This window comes from Phoxinus phoxinus (genome assembly GCF_949152265.1).
Source record: "Phoxinus phoxinus genome assembly, chromosome: 23".
In the NCBI taxonomy this organism is placed as follows: domain Eukaryota; kingdom Metazoa; phylum Chordata; class Actinopteri; order Cypriniformes; family Leuciscidae; genus Phoxinus; species Phoxinus phoxinus.
Window position 1 is genome coordinate 10606240 of NC_136898.1, and position 21833 is coordinate 10628072.

At 39.0% G+C, this 21833-nt stretch overlaps 1 protein-coding gene across 2 annotated transcripts; it reads right to left on the minus strand.

Annotated features, from left to right (window-relative positions):
• Positions 1 to 294: 294 nt before the first annotated feature.
• Positions 295 to 18017, minus strand: robo4 (roundabout, axon guidance receptor, homolog 4). Of its 2 annotated transcripts, none has more exons than XM_079600131.1 (19): positions 15373 to 15563; positions 13795 to 14121; positions 12460 to 12617; positions 12145 to 12265; positions 11893 to 12031; positions 11204 to 11331; positions 10940 to 11055; positions 10624 to 10855; positions 9781 to 9902; positions 9105 to 9276; positions 8835 to 9020; positions 8701 to 8743; positions 7975 to 8090; positions 6818 to 7138; positions 6637 to 6744; positions 6391 to 6529; positions 3722 to 3976; positions 3315 to 3646; positions 295 to 1814 (listed from the first exon to the last, which is right to left on the minus strand). In XM_079600131.1, the coding sequence occupies exons 1-19, from the start codon at positions 15428 to 15430 to the stop codon at positions 1594 to 1596; spliced, it is 3294 nt and encodes a 1097-aa protein (XP_079456257.1). In that variant the 5' UTR covers positions 15431 to 15563; the 3' UTR covers positions 295 to 1593. The 2 variants fall into 2 exon arrangements, with proteins under 2 accessions (XP_079456257.1, XP_079456256.1); XM_079600130.1 differs by lacking the exon at positions 15373 to 15563 and adding an exon at positions 17649 to 18017 and having other exon boundaries at positions 910 to 1814.
• Positions 18018 to 21833: the final 3816 nt, after the last annotated feature.

The window sequence follows — 21833 nt, forward strand, 5'->3', positions numbered from 1 at the left end:
TACTATTATTATCAAACTATCATAACAGTGTCAACATGATGCCGATGAATATGTCAATATGATTAGATGCCTTCGTAACTTCTGCATTTATACTGCTGTCTCTGTGTGTTTGTGTGTGTGTCTCTGTTTATTTAGTTATTTAGAGGAAAGTGCGCAGCACATATTCATCTCGTCGCTCTCAACAGCGTGGATGGCGTCTGGATGTTAACAGTATATCGCTGCAAAAGGTATTTCCAAGAAATTACAACTTCATTTTACTTCCAAGCAAAGAATGAAAAGAATTTCGCCTTGATTCACGTTTAGTCTCTTGCACATTTATTTTTCAATAAAACAGTAGGGGGAATTTTTTTAGATTTGCATTAACGAAGGAACCCGAATTGTTTCATGCAAAAATAATCCTCGGGGACAAATGTGGGGTGCTCTGCTGTGACAAATGAAAGAAAGAAACAAGAGAAGCAAAAGTTGGTAACATTTTAGTGTGGTCATGCATGGCAAACTGGGTCAAAGGATTACCAGCAGGCTATAAAAAGATGCCTTTTTGGCCATACACGAATTCAAGGATGTAGATCCAAGTAGTGTGTTTGTGTGCACATGAATAAAAGTGTGTAATGGGGGAGGTGTGTTTTGTGCCAAGCATATGGCCGTAGGGAGAGAGAGAGAGAGAGAAGGGGACAAGCGATAATCCCTCTGCAGTCATGCCATGGTCACTTGTGTTTTCTGTGTGTGTGTGTGTGTGTCCAGCGGGTGTCTAGGGTTGTCTGATTTGGTTCTTCTGGCTTGCGGTGAGGATTAGAGCTCTGGAGGGCCGTACATGTCCTCTTGACAGACCTCTTGTGCACCCTTAACTACGAGACAGTAAGACACATTTGCAACAAACACATATGTCAGTGATCCAAGAGGCCGATACTTGCGATAAAATACTCATTTATTAACTTTTAAAGGCAATTAGTAAAAAATAAAATGATCTAAAATGTGACTTTTTAGTAGCGCAGCAAGTGTGAGGAACATTTGACGTGCATATAAAATGACAGCTAAAATTATATTTCTAACGAAAAAAACGACGTTCATACAAACAAACAAAACAATAATCAATAAAAATAACTTTATAAAAAAAAAAAGTTATCTAAAGTTGCTAACATTGTTCCATTACATAGCAGGTTAAATGCAAACTTAACTAACATTTTTCAAAATATAATTGAAAGAAAGAAATGTATTTGAATTATAAAATAATACAAATGAATCCTAAAATACAAAACATCTTGTAAAATATTTCCAGTGTATTTCGATAACTCTGTCATATAAAAGCGTATTTGATTTATAAAAGCGTATGTGGAGGTTTATTAAATAAAACTGGTTTATTTACATTTTCTTCGAATGCCAATATGAATGTCCTGTACAATAGTCTTTATTATGGTGCGGGACAACTGTACAAGTGGCGTACACGGCACACGCTGTACCGTACAGCAGTGTGTTTTCCCATTGAATTGACCTTGCTACAAACCCAAGACCATTAAAACTACAAGGAGGGGGGGTTGCCCTGAGGAACGCAGGGAAATGTAGTCCATAAACAACCCTTGAGCGTGTACAAGTCGATCATCGGTGCGAGGGGGTCTCCAGATGTCCTCTCCAGTGCTCGATGCCAGAGTGTCTGCTAGATGTGCCGGCTCTTCTGGTCTCTCTGGAGGCTTTGAACTGGGCCTCCAGCTCCTCCACCCACGCGGTGCTCCAGTCCCACACGGGCAGCGGCTCCACCTCTCCAAAACACTCTCGAGGGGGGAACAGAACACTCAGGGGGGATGCCGGCGGGGAGAAATCTGCAGAAAATGCACGATCACACACACATCACAAAGGAAATCAAGAGAGATGTATGCATACACATGCACATGGGTGCAGTATACACCAGCAAAAGCAATCTGTTAATACGCATAAAGTCGCACAAGTCAATTTGACCATAATAACACTGAATGATAATGCACATCGCCGCCGAACTCATCGGTTACAATGCACTAGTCATTTAACCTGATGCATTCACGGAGATTGAAAGACAGACAGAGAGAGAGAGAGTGAAAGGGGGAAACAATCAGCAAATGGAGAGAGGAAAGTCCCTGTAGGTTTCTCTTTTGAAAGGCGTGATTGATTTGCTGAAACTTCAGAGAGGACGGTGGGGGAGTTCAGACAATTTGCAGACAGGTCCTCAAATCCCATTATTTCTCATTGTACCAAAGTAGGGCTGCTATTTTTCACTGTCTCATTGGGAAGCGTAATGCTGAGTGTGATCTGACAATGAGAATTCTCATCCAAAATACAGTTCTCCAATTAAGTTATGCAAAGATCCCCAAAGGTGCTTAAGTGACACTTTAAATAGTTTGAATGTGATTGCGTTAAAAATAAAATAAAATAATGCTAAAGCTTTTCCCAGAACTAACCTCACTATTTTTAGCCATTTTTGTGCAATTAGTTTGAATCTACTTTTCTCTAGATGAAGGCTGGTGTAGTTTATCACAATTATGAATATGTTCTGTTAAAATTTGAAACTTGAAAGTGTCCAAAAGCATTTTATCTTCATTTATCATTTAAAACCTATTTTGCTTGTGCTGTCTTCCTATAGAATAAAAGCAACTTGGGTGGATATTTTGTTATTTAATGCAATGCAATATTAAAATATTAAATGTGACTAAAGTGACCAGCTATTTTAAGGCCACTTCATACATAATTATGATCTGAACTGAAGTGAATATTTGCATAATACTTATTTGTTGACTATGCAAATGAGGCAGAAAAAAACTGTACAGCCTTACAGAGCTTGGAAATGAATAATAAACTGAAAAAGGGTGGTGAGCAGCAAAGAAATCTTAAATGTGATCAGTTTTAGCAACTAATGCAGCCAGACTTATACATAACTTATAAGTTTGCCCATTAGACATCTGCAGAACAGGTTTAAACAAGGTAAAATGTGAGATCGGAGAGTACTACACTATTACTTGTCCCTGAAAGCTTGATTAAGATTAGCCAAAATATTTGCATTTACAAACATTTTCACCCAAATGTTATTTTTTAATTTACAGTTTATTTTATCATGCACTACTTAAATAGTGGCCATTCCAACTGTGTGTAGATGAGCAGAGCTTCCATGTGCTGAATCTGTGTGGATAAAGCCACAGACCTCGACTGCATGGGCAGATTGTTCCACCTAGTGGCCATTTCTGTCAACTACATCAGTATTGCTGTTAGCAAACTTGACACTTGAATAATCATGTGGAGACTATAAATAAAACAACCTAATTCTACAGAGTTTGAAGAGAGTTATATCTTGCCTGATAAAGTACCGCTCATAGATTCGGCTGTCAAAGCCAGGACGCGGGCAAAGTTGGCATCGTTTATGAACGAGCAGTCAGAAGAGCTGATGATGCTCGTTCGAGCGCTCGCCGCGTTGCTCTCGGACACCGAACCCCAGCCGTTCCACAACGAACCCTCCCATTCGCTGTAACAGGAGGAGGGCGTGCTTCTCAGGGTGGCTCCCCTGAGTCCGATCGGCTGACACCCCTGCTCGTCATCCATCTCCGGGTCGACAGGGCCGCAGATGTAACCCAACGTGGGCGTGGGAGAGAATGGACGGGGCATTGATGGAGAACTCTGATGAGACGTACTGATGGGAGACATCAAAATTAGCCCTTGTCTTGTTACTTTATTCACGTAAATGCTCTTTCGGGTGTTCTCATACCTCGGGCCCTGTGGTTTAGGGCTGATCTCCATGTACTGAGTGTGGCCCTGAGTGCTGAGCGTGGTGTCCTGGTAGTCGTCGGCGGAGAGACAGAAGGAGGCAGTGGACAGGTGGCTATAGGACGGGCTGAGCTGGGCTGGGCTGTGGTGGGTCGGACAGCCCGAAGTGGACATAGTGAAACCCTGGAGCCCAGAGGCAGCGCACACAGACTGCTGAGAGCCGATGTCCACCGTCAGCTTGGTGGATCTGGTCGACCTGAGGGATCAGATATATATGTTTCAATTCATACTAGCATACTACTCTTACTATTTCTGGCATTGCTACATTTCTTTTAAATTGTGTTACATGTAATAGTACAGTATATAACCAAAGCTACAAAGTGTGAAATTAAACATTTCTATATTATTTTAGGGGGCTTACTTTAGGCTTAGCATACTGGTAGCCATTTAACCTGCTAGCTTAGAGTTTACCATACGCAAATGTTCAATTATAAGATTTTTTATAGAATAATTAAACGTGTAGGGTTTGCTAAGATAGCAGACTAATTGTTCGTGTCTGCTGCATTTCTAATGCAGGGGGAACAAGATATCGTGGCCATAAATTAAGAATTGAAATGTTTCCCTTGTTTTAGATAAATTGTGGCATTGGCTAAATTAAAACATGGGAACAAATTAGTAGCCTACAACATGGCCACGATTTACCTAAAACTAGGGAATGAATTAAACGTGGCCACGATTGAACTAAAACAAGGGAACAATAGTCATGGACAAAGGAACATATTCCTAATTCACACTCAAGATATTATTTTTCCCCCCTGCATGTCTCTGTATTTTACCAATAGGAAAGCAAAATCACAAATGAGATCTCCTCAATGACAGAAATTTAGACTATTTGAGAATTAAAAACAAGTGACCAGATTCTCCGATTTTTTCTTCTGTTAAAAAGTCCCAAGTCCTCTCACATACGTAGGGGGAGAGCAGGGGCGAAAGTAGTACCATTTCTCCGCAAATTAAAATTTTAATAGAGAATGTTTTATAAAGAGATATGTTTTTGCTGGTCACATTGCACATTGTTACTTCCTATCATTTCGAATTCGAAAGAGGTATGAACAATTTACAAAAACTCTAACGTGTGTATTCAAAATTCAATAAACTATTTTCTCATCAAATACATCAACAAAATTTAACTAAGCTATCCTTATTAATTGTATAGCTCTATAAAACATAAAACAACTATTTAATTTGTGTGTAAGATATTTTACATCTGAGACAAAGAACTTGCATGAAACAACCAATACCCATTATGTCTAAAAAAGAAACATTATAGGGCAACCTCTCAGCTATTAAATGTTCTTTTAGAAAAGTGTTGGTATCCGTATATCTGTGTTTTTGTATGAGGCTCTCTTGAGTGGCCAGTTCTAGCTAGTTTGCACCGCCGGAAGAAACGTACTGTTTGTGTCCTACAGCATTTAAAACACACTTCCTCTCACTTACAGACCTTCTAATAAATAGTGTGGGCCATTTCCCCTTCTGCCTCCCTGTCCATTAGAGTTGAGATACAGGCTAAATTGGTTTCCAGTCTTTTAGTCTGAGAGCAGAGAGAGACAGTAGTAGACTTCTCTCTTCTCACGCTATAAAGACATGGTATTGTCACAGACACTGTCATTACGGACATGCAGGGGCGCAACTCCTCAAGTTGTCTGTGAGAAATGGACATAAATCTTGAGCTCTGTGGCAGTGGTGATTTAGCACCACTCACGTCCCGCTGTGACAGAATGCTGAAACCGTTTATGAAGCCACAATGAGAAGAAAGACAATCTAAAGTTCTAGTATATTCCTGCGCACTGAACTTTCCAGGAAGCTAGAAGTGTACAGCTTCTCAGATGGGTCTCAAAAAGACCCAAGTGATCTCATTTCTCCTTTATAGATTCAGAAGTTGTCTGATTTCCCTAGACAACCTGCAAACCTCTTCTATCAAACTCTTTCCAGAGCAAATGATCTGAATTATGTTCTCCATGTATTTTTATAGCTCAAACTCTTTAGTGAGTAAATGATCATCTACGTTGTGTCGGTTTTTATTAATCTTATTTTAGGATAAACACATTGCACCAAGTTGATACGTTTTATGCAACATAATAGCAAAACATTACAGTAACTAACAGTGAACAGCAATTTACTGTAACTTGAAATGTTGTGTATATTTAGAAAGTAACATTACAGTGTATGATAGGTCAACCCCCCCCCCCCCCCCCCCAATTTTTTCTTGTCTCATTTGGTCATCTTTAACTCATTCCAAATCTTGCATTATACGAATCACCAAGGACAATGGTTTCAGCTAAAAATCTTCTTTACATTTCTACTGAAGAAAAAAGACCTTGCCCATTACCTTGGGTGGTAAATTAACAGTAAATATTTTTTTTGGGGGTGAACTATCTCTTTTAACCTAGATTGATAAATGCTGTAAAAATATATAAATAAATAAATAAATATATATATATAATTGTTAGTTCATGATGATACCTAATGCATTACCAAAAATGTAACCAATTGAACCCTATTATAACGTTTTACCAGCATAACTAAAATGTCTGTTGAGCAAAAAAAAAAAAAAGAAAGAGTAATCCAATCTCTGAACGTAAATATATGTCTGTGTGTCGGTGTGATTCTCACTCGTCCTCTGAGCTGAGGCTGTGGTTGTCCTCCACTGGAAGAGGCGGAGGGCTGGGTAACATGTCCACCAGCTGCAGAGAGGTGGAGTAATGCAGGATACGTGGAGAACTCGGCAGCTTCGCATGCTCTGATACACCACCTGAGGGAATGTAGATCAGCTTAGAAGAGATAGTTTCACTACACTTCTTCTGAGATTCAAAGGATTAGGTTTCGGATTTGAAACATGAGAGATGCTATTGTTCAAACCTGCAGGGTGCTGACTGAATCTTTGCTGATGGTTGTTTGGTACACTGCACACTGCCAGAGTGTGTTGATTCACGGGCATTAATGGGGCACTTTTCACCACGTGCAGCTCTGGAAGTGGACAAACATGTCAGTGCTGGACCAAATGAATGTTAATGACTCGGTGAATGTGAGGATGTCTCACCACGCTTGTAATTTTTCTCCCACGATTCCTTCAGAACTCCCATGTTGGGCTGGGAAGGGAGGGCACGTTTCCATGGCAATGCCTGCACTTCCCTCACAACGGCGGTTTTGACGATGGGTTCGGTGATGCGAACAGTCTCGGAGTTATGCAGTTGAGAGTTGCCGTGGGGCATTCTGGGACAGCGACCCGGACTATTAAACGTCTTCAGTCCATTGCCGGTTAGATCCACATAAAAGGTGCCATAGACGCCGCAGTTGTCTGGTACAATGGGGACGGCTGACCGCAGGGGGTTAGGCTCCTTTTTAGCCGTAATGGGCAGAGCTGTCAGTACAGAGGTAAAAATCAGACAGATTTACATAATGTGCCAAGATGTCAATGGTAATTAGAGTTGATGAGGACTCTGCAGAGTCGTGACTTTAAGGGTGACAGGCATCTTTGAGGGTTCTCATGAGGACGTGTCTGTCATCCAGAGAGATGACGAGAGGCAAAAAAGAGGAGTAGATAAGGGTGCATGGATGGTGAGGTGAAGATATGGGATAAATAAAGTCTAAAAGGAGTAGTTTAATGAAAAAATAGAATTTTGTTATCAGAATTTCACTGTATCGGAGGAGCGTGAACATTCTTTAAAACATCTTCTTTTGTGTTTCATAGAAGAAAGTAAGTCACACAGGCTCAGAACAACGAGAGGATGAGTAAATGATGACCGAATGTAAATTTTTTTGCATTAACTGTCTCTTCAACTCTTTCCCTGACAGAATTTTTTTATAATTTTCACAAAACTTCTATGGCCCATACAATAATAATTTATTGTATGAATATCTGAACATGCAATTTATCAAAAGAAAGAACAGAGCCTATGCCCAAAGAATACAATGTGCATAAGCAATGCTTTTATAGCTAGTTTCTGCTCCTTTAATTGCCTGTGTTTAGATCCAGAGCTTCTCTTTCAGAAGTTGCATAATAGCGCGCCCTACTGTATAACAGTGAAAAAACGGAAAGCCGGAAAATTCAGTCAATGGCGGGGAAGCTTTGTCTCATAAATGACAGACAATTCTGTCTAAGGCAGGGAAAGAGAAGATGCTTAAGTTGTTGTGTTTCAAATGGCAGTTTTGGTGTTCCAAGTTTCGAGTTAAAACTCAGGGGAAGTTGTGACTTACTGGTCCTCCGGAAGCCAGAGTTCTCCTGCTTCTGGGTCCAAAGGCCCTGCTTGGGCTCACTGCTGGAGTCTGGCCTCCAGCCTCCAGAGATCCACGGAGAGTCTGGTGCCGCCATTCTAGAAGGGTAATAATAAGGATGGTGACTCAATTACTCGTGGAGGCCAAGTTCTGCCACTTAAGAACCCCCCCCCCCCCCCCCCCCCCACACACACACAATTATGACATAAATTTTTTTATTTATTATATTAAGTCAATTATGAGAAGTCAAAATTATAAGATAGCCATAATTATGAGATAAAAAGATGAAATTAAGACACACTAAGTAGTAATTATGAAAAAGTCAATGTCATATTTGATCATAATTATGACATTTTAACTTTAAATTTAAATTTTATCTTGTGATTTCGAGTTTTGGTCATAATTTTTACTTGTCATAATTCTGACTTATAGTATGTCTTTTAGTATGACTTTTTTGGTCATAATTGTGATTTACCGAGCATAATTCATTTTCTTATCTGGAATATAGTTGTACAACATTTTTGGAAATGTACCACTGCGATATTATGTTTTTTGGACATGTACTATTGAGGTACCATGGTATTCTTGAAATTATCATGGTATATTAACATGGTTATCGTTTAGTACTGTGGAATATTAAATAGTTCAATAGTATTGTTGTCACTGTATTATGACCTTTTACCTTATTTTTTTATAATAATTTTTTACCTGTGTTTGATAATGAGATCTTCACTTTCCAGTCTATATAAGCCTATAAATGGAAGAGAGAATTATGATTGTATGATTATGAGCGTAAAGTAAATTAAAAAAAGGATTTAGATTGGAACTTTATTATAGATTACCTGAGCTTTTGCCTCCCAGGTTGGCGGGTCTGACATGTCTCCTGTACAAAAACAGGGCAGTAATCATCAAAACACACCACAGGAGGGTGCCAGCGCTTCCAATGAATACCGGCTCTTTAATCACAGCAAGGAAATGAGACATACTGAGTATGCCCGTCTGATGCAGTGCTGACTCCTGCCTCGACTCTGAGGGAAAAAAGAGAGCAACAGGTAACATACTGAGTAGGTTACAATTTAAAATGATACCTCAGGGTTAGTTTATTAGCTTACCTATGAGCAGTTTGTATGGGTCGCTCTGGACCCCCACTCCCGCCCCGTTTACGGCAGCCACTGTGACCCAGTACAGCCTGCCGGGCTGCAGCGTGCTGATCTCAATACTGTGTGTTCCACTGTCCACCGTCCAGTTAAAAGACTTCAGTTCCTCAGACTCCACGCACCACACCTGTCAGAAAGAACAGCATAGTAAAACATTAGCAAGCAGACTGCTACACATACTATATATCTGTCATTTTTTATGTGATGTTTAGGCCAGTCTGATATCAATGATACCATAAATAATAGACCAAAGCAGTGGCTAAAAATTAATGGTGCAGCATTCCCTGCTAATGCTTGTATAAACAAAAAAAAAAAAAAAAATTCTCACTGATTTAAGTGTCTCTTAATACTGTAAAAAGACATTACCTGATTTTGGCAGGTTCGTGTCACTTTTTATCTGAACAGAGTCTATAAATGTCTGAGGCTGAAAATGGGCATTATCTAACTGCTTCCAGGCTTCTTTTGATTAGGAATTAAGTTTAATTTAATTAATTAATTTTTAGGAACTAGAAATTAATTATATTTTCACTTACGAACATGTTCCTCCATATCTGCTGGAGAGAAAGGCTCCCGGGGCATTATTAGCTTTCAATAAATGATTTCACAATGAGTGACTGCACGCAAGTAATACCTGATATCCCTGAATGATCCCATTGTGAGCGTCATGAGGGGGAGGATCCCAGCTGAGGTGCGCGGTGTCATTACGGTCAGTGGGCATTGTTATGGACACATCCTGAGGTGGTGCGCTGGGAACTGACAACAGGACAAATGGTTACATTTGGCACAAGGTGACACAGTTTGATTTTTAATTGTCCAATAGTTTCATGTTTTTGAAAGAAGTCTCTTAGTATGTTCACCAATGCTGCATGTATTTAAAAATATATATAAACATAATAAATCAATGGATGTATATATCAAAAATACAGTTAAAGCAGTAATGTTGTGAAATATTATTGTAATTTAAAATAAAACGTTTTCTATTTTAACATATTTAAAAAAGCTGAAATTTCAGCAGCCATCACTCCAGTCTTCAGTGTCACATGATCCTTCAGAAATCATTCTAATATGCTGATTTGGAGGAAATTGGAAATTATTATGGAAAGTGTGGTAGATATTTTTCAGGATTTTTTGATGAACATAAAGTTTTAAAAGAACAGCATTTATTTGAAACCGAAATCTTTTGTAACATCTTAAATGTCTTTACTATCACTTTTTATTTAATTAATACATCTTTGCTGAGTAAAATCATACTGACCTCAAACTTGTATGTAAAAGTGTACAAAAGAATATACGTATGATATTAGAAGTAAACAAATGTAGGATATAAAGTAACCACAATAATATTGTTTTTTTGGACGTCCTACAAAAATACTATGGTATTGTTTGAAGTATTATGAAAATACTATGGTATATGAATATAATAATCATTAATAAAGCAGCACCACCACAGTACTTTTTTACTGTAGATTCTCACCTGTCTCTGGCACTCGTAAGTGTCTGGTGTTGCTCTCCCTGCCGTACAGGCTCCCGCCGTAGGGTCGGACTTTGAACTCGTACTTGTAGCCTCTCTTCAGAGGTCCCACATGGGTGTGAAGGCCAGGCTGAGGAACCTTTTGAGCTGTCCACTCTGAGCTGGCAGGCAGGAGAGAGCGACATAGCACCTCAAAGCCTTCAAGATAATGAGGCTGTGACATAGACGACTGCAACTACATACAGAAGAGAAAACAGTTACTTAAGAAAACAATTATTTGACGTGTGGTGCATGTTTGGTTTGAGTTGAACTGCATTACCGTCCACATGACTTGAGACATGTTGGAGGCTGTGCTCATAACTGTGACGTTCTCCAGGCTCACACGTAAGGCAGACAGCTCCTTGTGTAGGTCTCGCAGTCTAGTGCTCCCTGTATCTGTAACATAAATTAACCAGACATCACTAATCTCAACAGGGTGAGTGGAATACAAATGGCATGCTGGGAAGTGGTTGAAGTGCGCATGCTGTTTTAGAAAAAAAAAGTGATTGACTGCTGTTAATTGAATGATTACTTGTATTCTTACCCTCTACAAGAAGCTGTGCGCTGGCCACAGACACATCGAGCTTATTCTCTGCAGTGCAGGTGTACCTGCCCATGTCCTGAGCCGTCACATAGTGGATTTGCAGACTGTGGTCTGGGTTGATTAAATATCTGAAAAATGTGATAGTAAAAAGAGCTTAGGGATGTGAATCGTAATTTCAACCCGTCGATCACATGAGATCAAAGCAAGTGTGCCGCACATGTCCTGAAAAGTGAAGCCAAAACATTTTGATCACCCCCTCTCAATGTAATCGAATGGAATGCAAGCCAAACTAAAAAAAAGTCAAATTACACTTCAAATAATGTTTTTCCGAAGACATTTTCCTGTCATTTTAGGTAGTTCTTATCATGCTGGCATATGTTCATGGGTTTGTTCATAATCATATTTGCTAATGTTAGTAAAGGAAGATATGTAGTTTTACAGGAAAAATCAAACATTTAATATAGGGGGGTCGAGAGTTTGGGTCAGAAAAGGCCCTGCTATACATGATTCAGTTTATTTAAAAGAAATGACAAGGTTTGTTTATTATTTTATGTATTATTTTTTCATTTATAACACTCTTACTGCTAAATAAATGACTGTAGCCTAATTAAAACCTACAGGTACTACATTAAAATGATGTGGAAAGATCAATAACCAGCATGTTTGTGATGGCCAATATGGGGTCTGACCTGCCATTGGGTAGAGGTCCTTGGTCTCGGCTCCACTCTACGGAAGGCATGGGGTCTCCGTCAGCCTCACAGAAAAACTGTGCTGACTCCCCAACCTGCACTGACACATCCTCTGGTTTACGCAATAACATTGGCTTAGCTGAGGAAGAATAACAGAAGCATGGGTCTTTGACATTTTAGAGCAAAGTGTAGATGTATTTGACCAAATTAGAAATCACACGTGTTGCATTAAAGCACATTAACAGGTCTCACCTAATACAGACAGCCGAGCGGCACGGCTTTCCCTCACTCCAACTATGTTTGAGGCTATACAGCTGTAAACTCCAGAGTCATTCTTCTGGGCTGGAGCAATGATCAGTTTACCATTCAGTTCCTATAATATGAAGATACGCAGAAATATATTGTGAACCAGGCACACAAAACACTGTTCAGAGTACTAAGGATTCACTTTCTGTGTTATACTGCCCTCTACAGACATATACCAAGAAGAGTTCTCAAGAAAAACAGACAAATCAAACCCAGGAAATTTGAAAACAATGTCAAAAATTAAATACATCTTGCTCTTACACTATAATGTTCATTGCTGCTGTTGATAGGGATCCCGTCTTTCCTCCAGGTGACATTGGGCTCAGGATGTCCCACGGGTGGGCTGCAATCCATCACAGCAACCTCACCAACCACCACCTCCACGCCACTGGGCTGCACACGGAACTCCTCTCGCAGAGCTGAAAATAACACAATCACAATGATCTGAGTGAATTAAACAAAATATATCTATGTAATATATTCCGTAGTGCTATATATAGTGCTAAAAGGTTAACATGCCATACTGTTTATAAGTTTGTGGTCGGTAAGATTAGATTTTTTATAAAGAAATTAACACTTTTATTCAGCAAGGATGCAAAAATTACAGTTTTATAAAGTTACAAAACATTCCTATTTTAAATAAATGTTGTTCTTTTGAACTTTATATTTATCAAAGAATCCTGAAATGCATCACGGTTTCTAACCAAAATATTAAGCAACATATTCAACATTATTGAGCACCAAACCAGCATTAGAATCATTTTTGAAGGATCATGTGACTCTGAAGAGTGGAGTAATGACTGCTGAAAATTCAGCTTTGCCATCACAGGAATACATTGCATTTTAATATCAAAATAGAAAACAGTTATTTGAAATTGTAATAATATTTCAGAATTTTACTGTTTTTACTACAATTTGTTTCAAATAAACACCTCGGTGAGCATGTGTCATTCAAAAACATTTTAAAATCGTACCGACCCCAAACATTTGAATGTTAGTCTAAATGCTAATTGCCAGTTGTGGTAAAAAAAACGGACAGAAATTCTGACAATCAGTTGCTACATTTCAGAGAGGAAAAAAAATGTTTTGTAGATATTTTTCTTCATTAACGTCCTTTTGCTTTAGTAATCAATGCCCATTGTCAACTCATCTGATGCAGCTTGTTGATCTAGCAGATGAATCGATGTAAACAAAACACAAATTAATTGTGTGCAACAATTGATTTAATGTCTCAATCAGGTCCTGCTCCAATTCAGTGGAATGCAGAGTAAACGGAGGAATCTGTTTGTGCTACAAACACAGCATGCTGTCACAGCTCAATTAGTGCTCTGTTTGTTTCGGGCAGGAAAGCAAACTTTGACATCTGATCTTCAGTAATCTCATGGACCATCTTAATAAGCTTCCTCACCCTCTTGTTCCTTCAGAGAATTTAAGTAGGTCTTGATAGGTCACTCATTGTTATCGGGGTCAATCAAGTGAGTTTATGTGGGAACTGACCGTGGAGATGGTTGTTTTGGACCCCATTGACTTATTTATAAAAAAAAAAAAAAAATGCTAAGACATTTGTCAAAATGTCTATGTTCATGTTCCACAAACCTGCTATATGAAGAGAGGCGTTTCTGCTGGTCGCAATCCCAACGCTGTTCCGAGCAACGCAGGCATACACTGCTTCATGGGACTGACTCTTTCGGCCGGGGACGACGCTGAAGAAGAACAAACTTCCTTCTGGTAAAACGATAGGCTGTGATTGCGCATCCATCTTGTATATATCAAGTGGTTGGCCATTTCTGAGCCACTCAATTGTGGGCTCAGGGTTGCCCTCTGCCCTGCAGGATAGCGTGGCGGGGCTGCCCACCCGGACCACCACATCAGAGGGATGGTGGACGATACGGGGTAGGCCGCTATCTGAAACAAGCCTGGAACCTGGAGGACAGAAAATGGAGAATCAAAAACCAGTGACTTCCACTAAACAAATACATTGAACAAATTCCAGTCCTGAGAGCTTGTTGAATTCTTTTGTTAAGGATGGCCAGATGACCCCGCGATGAGTAAGGGAAACACATTTCCTGTACGGAGTCAGTGCCGGAGGCTGTTTTTCCCACTCTAGAGAGGAACAAAGGCCCAGCACTTACAAACAAAGTCATAGACCAACAGGACATCCGTCACCTGTGTGCACCAAGTGCAGGAATGGCCCTCTGCTATTATTGGCCCACTTACAATGTCCTACAATGTCTCTTTGTACTCTCACGCCAAAACATGCCAATCACATGGGCATTGAAACAAACAAAAAAGCATTTAGTTTGGTCTTACAACAAGTCCTTGTTGTCTATCGGATTTGTAAAAAACATTAATGATGTTGGTAAACAACATAAATTGAAATAAGCCAAGTCTGTATGCTAAGTCTGTTCCTGATGCATCAAAAGTAAACTAGGGTAAAATGCACAATGGGGAATCTGAGCTCTACATTCTTGGCAAAAATGTGTTTGACTATTAAAAGTTTCTATTGTCTCTGATGGGGCAGTTTCCTGAAAGAGAGGAAACACAGTCTCACAGTCCTGTTATGTCATTTTCACTGTGAAGGAATTTGGGAGAAACACTGGAAGAAAGAAGAAATGCTGCTCTTTTCACAGTATATTGTGACATTCTAAATGGGCTTTGAGATAGAAACAATAGGCATAATTTAAAAAGTTTTGTGCATAAAGGTTGATTTTTATAAACAGGCATATGTTATTCTCTTAAGATAGCTTCTGGGAGCCTTGCATGTAAATAACATTTCTTAAAATTTGGACGTAGGCTATACATTTAACATATGTAACAAAATAATAGTAATATAGCTATTGAAATGTTAACTTTCTTTTAAGATGATGGGGTTGAAAGGTTACATTATAGGCTATCGTTTGCATAATCAACGTATTCGTTCTTAAAGGAAAGGTTAACATATCATCGTAAAAATGCTAAAATAATATAGAACTTTAATCTAATTCAGTTATTGTTATTGTCCTACACAACTAGGAAATAAATCGAATCGCTTCTAGATAGTAGCTAATTATTGAAATATGTATTCGTATCGGGTCGTATGGATTTTTGTTGTTTTAAAATAAATAAATATTCTGTCAGAATTACAGGATTTCTTCATCGCGACGATAGTTACACACTGAAACAGTTAGTGCTTACCTTCAATATTATAAATAATCCCCAAAACCCAAAAGAGCCTGATAAAGTGTCTCGTCATATTACGTGTCACGTCGAATTCAGTTTATGAAAACAATCAAACGCATCGCTGTTACTAAATCCGCAACAAAAACGCAATAGTTCTACAGGTATCCCAGTCATGTGTCTCTGTCGTTTCAGTCAGTAGTGTGAGTGTTGAACAGAGCGCCATCCGGATTGAGACCCGCCCCGGTGACTCGAGCAGCAGCAGGACCCAAGAGTTGACATTGATGACATGATGACCGGACTGGATTTACACCTCCGACGACTGACGACCCAGCTATAACTAATGCCTCTAACAATTGCTGAGGTAAACTACACACGTGTGACTTACAGTTTCCTGAAGTCGTGCTTTTGCACTGTGTTTGTTTTGGGTTTGAATTCAAGACCTTGTTTAAACAATGGGACATACTTTGGGCCAAATTGTGTTCATACAGGAGACGGAGTGTTCGTTTCATGAGTTTTTCCTTCTTCTAGGCTATAAGTGTCTCGAACTTTTTTTTTCTTTCCTTTTTTACATGGCGACTACTTCTAGACAACTTTTATTGTTTGGAAGGTGGTGGTGATTTCACTATCACTAATTTAATGTGTGATAAAGGTTTCTAACAAATGTCTGTGATGACAGCATACATAAACAGGAAAGCATTAGACCTCACAGCCAAGAAAAACTTCCTTTTAAAAAAAGAAAAAAAGAATATAAATTTGCTCTAAACTTCCTGAGCCAGTAAAAATAAATAAAAAATCAGCACAAAATATTCCCGAACAAATCAGAAAAATGGTTAAACTTAATAGAATAGAAAGTTACCACAAACCAGTTATGTTCAAGTCACACAATAGCCTAACCTTTTTTTCCATTAAATATCAAACTTGTCGCTTAGATTCATACGTTTCTTAAAGAATATGACGAAACGACAAAATAAAAATGAATCAAGAAAGTTTACAAAAGTGAAAGTTAACCACAGCTGTTGTAGAACTAAAACAACACTGAGGGGCAACACTTGCTAATTCCAATTACTATTAAGTCTGTGTAAATACGGTCGCTGAGGGGGTGAGACGGAGTGAGGAGAAAACAGAAAGCGAAAAGAAAAGAGAAGAGAAGAGAGAAAAGCAGAGGCGGCGGCAGTTCATTTTCTCGAAAGCCACATATAAATAAAGTGTTGTTTAGAGAACTGTCCATTGTGTGGCCTAAAAGAGCAAGCCACGCTGATGGACACGTATATTGATCCAGAGAGCAGTGCCTTGATGGCCCTGTGGATCACCAGCTTTCAGCGACTAACAAAAGATGTTGAGGGACTATGGAGCTGCATACCACAACACAGAATTAAAGCTGCACCGCAAAAGAAGCCCAGGCTGATTTAACACTTAGAGTAACTTTTCAGCACGTTTTTACTCATAAATAATTCTCGTTGAATTGGATTTCTTGACAGAGTCCGAGTATGAGCTTAGCATTATTTATATACAAAACTGTGTCAAATAAGGAATAACGCATGCTTTTAGTAAGTAACAAGTGCTTTTTTTTATTTAATAAAATGTACTGAATTATATATATATATATATATATATATATATATATATATATATATATATATATATATATATATATATATATATATATATGTATCTCAGTTGGGAGGATTTTTTATTTTCTAAAGGAATAAGAAATTGGTTTAACTGCACCTATTTTTCCCCTTGTTCATCACTTTCCAAAAGTCAAACAACATCAACTTTTCAACTAATCATTCACAAAGTTTGCTTGGATAATCATCCACTAAAAGGTAAAATTTGCCATAAAATACACCAACTAAAGTTTTTTAAACAGTGAAACTTCAAAATAGTCATATAAACGCAACACAATACGGTACCGTAACGCTAACTTAATAAACTCTTCACGTGTAAATTAAATCAACAGTGACCACAAGTGAAAATCATGAAGTGAAAAAAAGACTTTATCAAGTTATCACTGTCTTTCTGATTTCATGCTTTGGACCCCATGCTGATATGCCGAGAGAGCGGCTGCCGAAACTATTCGATTCTGAATAACATTACCATTAGGTTCTGAATATATATATATATATTTTTTTTACATATACAGATTTAAAATTCATTTATAGGATTATGTGCTTATTCTTCAACAAAACAATCTGTTAATTAGTAATTAAAGGAAATCATCACGATTTTACATCATTAAGTTTCATAACAATGCTATATCCCCCCCCCCAAAAAAAATCCATTGGTTTTACCTTTTCTGCGATGGGCCCTCTCCCTGTGTGATGCCCGCTGGTGTGCCAGACGATGGCGAAGGTGCCCTCTTTCCTCTGACCTCTCTGACCTCTGTTCCACCTGCTCGTCAGGTAGGCACGCGCACTGGCATTGGCAGTGGCGCGCCGCCTCGGTCCAGGTACACAGCCATGCCACCCACAGCAGCCATGCTGACACCTGCATCTTCAGCTTAAAGCTCCTCTCCTCTGGCTTTGCACCCTCCGCTACACCATCCCAAATTCCCAACTGTGGCTAAGTCCGATCCACCCTTCTCCCCACAGTTCTCGCAGTGCTAAATTATCGGGAGATTGTTATAAAGAATGTTTTTCTTTATATTCCACAAATGCTTTGTATTTACTTTCCCTCCCTCTTTTATTAAGCGCTCCCTCTGCTCTCTCCCTCCTCTTTCTCGCCTCGCTTTTCTCTTTTGGGAAAGAAGTTGGCGGAAACAATGATTGAAAAACAAGTTTCAGGCCCCATGCTGGGAGCGCGGGAGAGGAGGAGAGGGACGGGGACTGTCTCCTCCAACAACATCTGTGTCATTCGTTCTGCACGTCTCAAAGACGGAAAACAAGGCCCGGGAGTGAACGGGGAGGGGACGGAAGGGGATCTCCCATACCGAAAGGGATCAGTTCCATTAATCAAGTGTCTGCTAGTCGACTGATCAAATCCTTCAGAATGACATACTCTCGCGCACTTTAAACATCAAACGGGTGAAAACGCATTGCCTGACTGCTATTGGCCCGTTCCACAAAAGGCAAAGTAGACACCCTTCATTTCTGCATCAAGCTACTCTCTCAAAGGCATGAGAGAGGGAGTGTTTTCAAACAAAACTGACCCTCTTCAATGGCTTTGGCTGCTTGTCGGTCATGAAAGGCACAGCTTTTGTTTAAGGGGATTCTCACTTTCTCAACACAATTTCTATTTTACGCCAAGAGAAGAGGTGAGCGGACCGAATCGCTAATGCAACTGGAACGTTCTCATTTGTCGAAGTGAAGACGTTTCGCTCGAAGTGGAGATCATTTCGATTTTCACACTTAAACATTTCAATTATTGGACAACAGAAACCTAGTTGAATTTGATTACTGAGTAGCAAAGAGAATGAGAAAAGATGTAGGCTTTTTCTTTTCCTTTCTTCCTTTTTGGTTCACATATGTTCAAAGATTTTTCACTGTTCACAAAGCAAAAAGGGAGAAATTTGTTCCTCTTTGCGTGCACAGTATGTGTTCCACTCATCACAGAGGTTGAAGCAAATGGGACTGAGAAAGCAATTTGTCTCATGCAGTTTGGTCTTGTGTTCCACTCCCCAGTCCTGCTGCTTCAGCATAGAAGAACAGAAGAAACATGCTGAGTTAACAGACCTGACCTGATCGGGTTGAATTCCACAATTCTCCTAATTCATTGAAGACTGTAAGAATATGGACTGATAGAATATTACAAGTTGTTCAATAGTATTGTCCTTACTCAAATGTCAGCTTTCAAACTGAAAGGGTTAGTTCACCCAAAAATGAAAATTCTGTCATTAATTACTCATCCTCATGTTGTTCCAAACCCGTAAGACTTTCGTTCATCTTTGGATCACAAATGAAGATATTTTTAATGAAATCTGAGAGCCTTCTGTCCCTCTATTGACAGCTATGCAACTAACACTTTGAGGCTTTCAAAAGTTCATAAAGAGATCGTATAGAACTAATCCATAATTGAGCGGTTTAGTCCAAATTTTCTGAAGAGGCTTGATCGCTTGATATGATGAACAGATTGAATTTAGGCTTTTATTCACATTTAAACATTGATCAGCGAACATACTCAGAAGCTCAACCCAATCTGATTGACGCGCAAGAACAAAACTCTTCCTGAAGCTCAAATGTGGTGCGAAACACGAGAATGAACATCGTTGGTTCTCGCACATCAAGCGAACATGCTTGAGCTTCCGTTTACCACAACTGATGTGTGAGTTTATGAATGTTTGTTTATATGTGAATAAAAGCCTGAATTTAATGTTCATCATATAAAGTGATCGTGACTCTTCAGAAAATTTGGACTAAACCACTCAATTCATATGGATTTGTTTTACGATCTCTTTGTGAACTTTTTGAAGCGTCAAGGTGGTTGTTGCAACGGAGTGACAGAAAGCTCTTAGATTTCATCAAACAGATTTTAATTTGTGTTCTAAAGATTAAAGAAAGTCTTACGGGTTTGGAATGACATGAGGATGAGTAATTAATGGCAGAATTTAATTTTTTGAGTGAATTATTAAAAAAAGAGCCTAAAAAGAGCGTTCCAGACAACTTATGCACTGAGGTCAATTTCAGATATTCTGAAGATCATACAATTGATTTGTGTGTGGACCAAAATTTAAGTCGTTATTCACTCATAATCTTATCTCCCAATGAGCTGTTAACCAGTGCAACCAGATATTGTGGTAATGAGTCAAGAACTCTATCAGTCAAATTTGTGAACGAATCATTCAGAACTGTATTGTGAACCAGGTCAATCGAATTCATTGAAAATGTCTGTTTACAAGAATGACAGTCTTGAACATGCCAAGGAGAGCTAGAGCGGATGTTGTGAATACAATTACAATTTTAATCTGTTCACAAGACAAAGCTGTCATATGACTTCAAAATACTTAATTGTAGTACACAAGTCTCTTTTATGATACAGCCCTATTCACTTTCATTATATTGTAAAGAATGGACAGAATATTTATCAAAAACTCACTATTTGAGGGCAGAAAAAACAAAAGTTATACCTTCAAATAAATATAAAACGAAAGTCCCCATAGACTTACATTGTAAGTGCATTACTGTCGTTCAGCTGCTTCTCAGAATTCTCAGAAGTTCCTAAACCAAATTGACCATTTTCAGATTTCACTGACCACCCATATTGCAAACCTTGGAATATGACCTTGGAATCAAAGACTAGTCAATTGTTCATTCAATGTTCACTTCTCACTGTACCCCCTACCAGGTAGCGGGTCATGTCAAGTGACCCTGGTCAGTGCCCAAAAGAGGCCACGCTTCAGCCCTCCATGGGGTGTCAGAATGTCCCCACAAAGGGCTATTCCAGCTCACGCTGACCCTTTAACTGTGCCTTAATTTTCAGTGCAGGAGGATGGAGACTGCACTAATCTTCCTAAAGAGAGAGATCGAGACGGAAAAAATAGGTAGAGAAAAAAAACAAGTCTTTGAGGAGCCATTTGACGGGTAAAAGTCTTCAGTCTCACATGAGCTTTCAGATATCATTCTGACATGCTGATTTGGTTCTCAAATAGAAGCAGATTTTGCTGATTTATAGTTTCAAAAGTTCAAAAGAACCGTATTTATTCAAAAATCTTTTGTAACACTATATTGTCTTTATTGTCACTTATTATCAATTGAATGCATCCTTGCTGATTTTTTTTCCGAGTAACAATACGACATATACAAATTTAAATTTTTAGAAGAAACAAGAAACATTCAAAAGAGAAATTTCAGATAAATGTTCACTTCCAATATTCACAACAAATATTTGCTATTGTTTTGAATTAAAAAATATATAATACTATACATAATATATATAAATATAAAGATATTAGTAATAATAATAATCAAATGTCTTTATTTTCCAACCCCTTGCACATCCATAAAACACAATTCTAATATTTTTGTTTTACTGTAAGTTAATCAGTCATTTTATTTGGTTTGACTTCCACTTTAGCTCCCACATTTGACCTCACCTGACCCCACACCTATGACTGACCTGAGACGTTTTGCATCCCACAACAACCAACAGGAATTGTGTTGATAGACTTATTATATGAGAAACATTTATCCAACACCGTTTAGATGAAAAATTCTCAGGGATGGAGTCGGGGGTGAAGGGTGGGCTTGTGGAGCACAGAGCTGGAGAATAGAAGGCCAGGGGTGTGAGGGCAAAAGTTCTGCTTGAATGGATCACAAAGCAGGATCTAGTGTTCACCCCGCTCCCCTCCTCATCCCTCCCCCTCTCCCGCGATCCTCGGCAAGCACCCACACCCATATCCTGGGCCGCTCTTACACCTCTCCGGCTCTGCATCCCCCTTTTGCTTTCTTTCTCTCTCCGTCGTTCTTACTCTCTTTGTATGTCCAGCTGGCTGCCCTACAAAGCCTCCAGCTCAGACTCCCAATGAGCCCTGCTCCCTTCGA

Excerpts from the sequence above, each read along its gene's own strand:
- robo4 (XM_079600130.1), bottom strand. The coding sequence starts at position 17,850 with ATGCAGGTGTCAGCATGGCTGCTGTGGGTGGCATGGCTGTGTACCTGG. Across the intron at positions 11,332-11,892 it reads GGACCTCTACCCAATGGCAG|ATATTTAATCAACCCAGACC; the intron begins GTCAGACCCCAT and ends CACATTTTTCAG. Across the intron at positions 9,277-9,780 it reads GGATCATTCAGGGATATCAG|GTGTGGTGCGTGGAGTCTGA; the intron begins GTATTACTTGCG and ends TCTTTCTGACAG.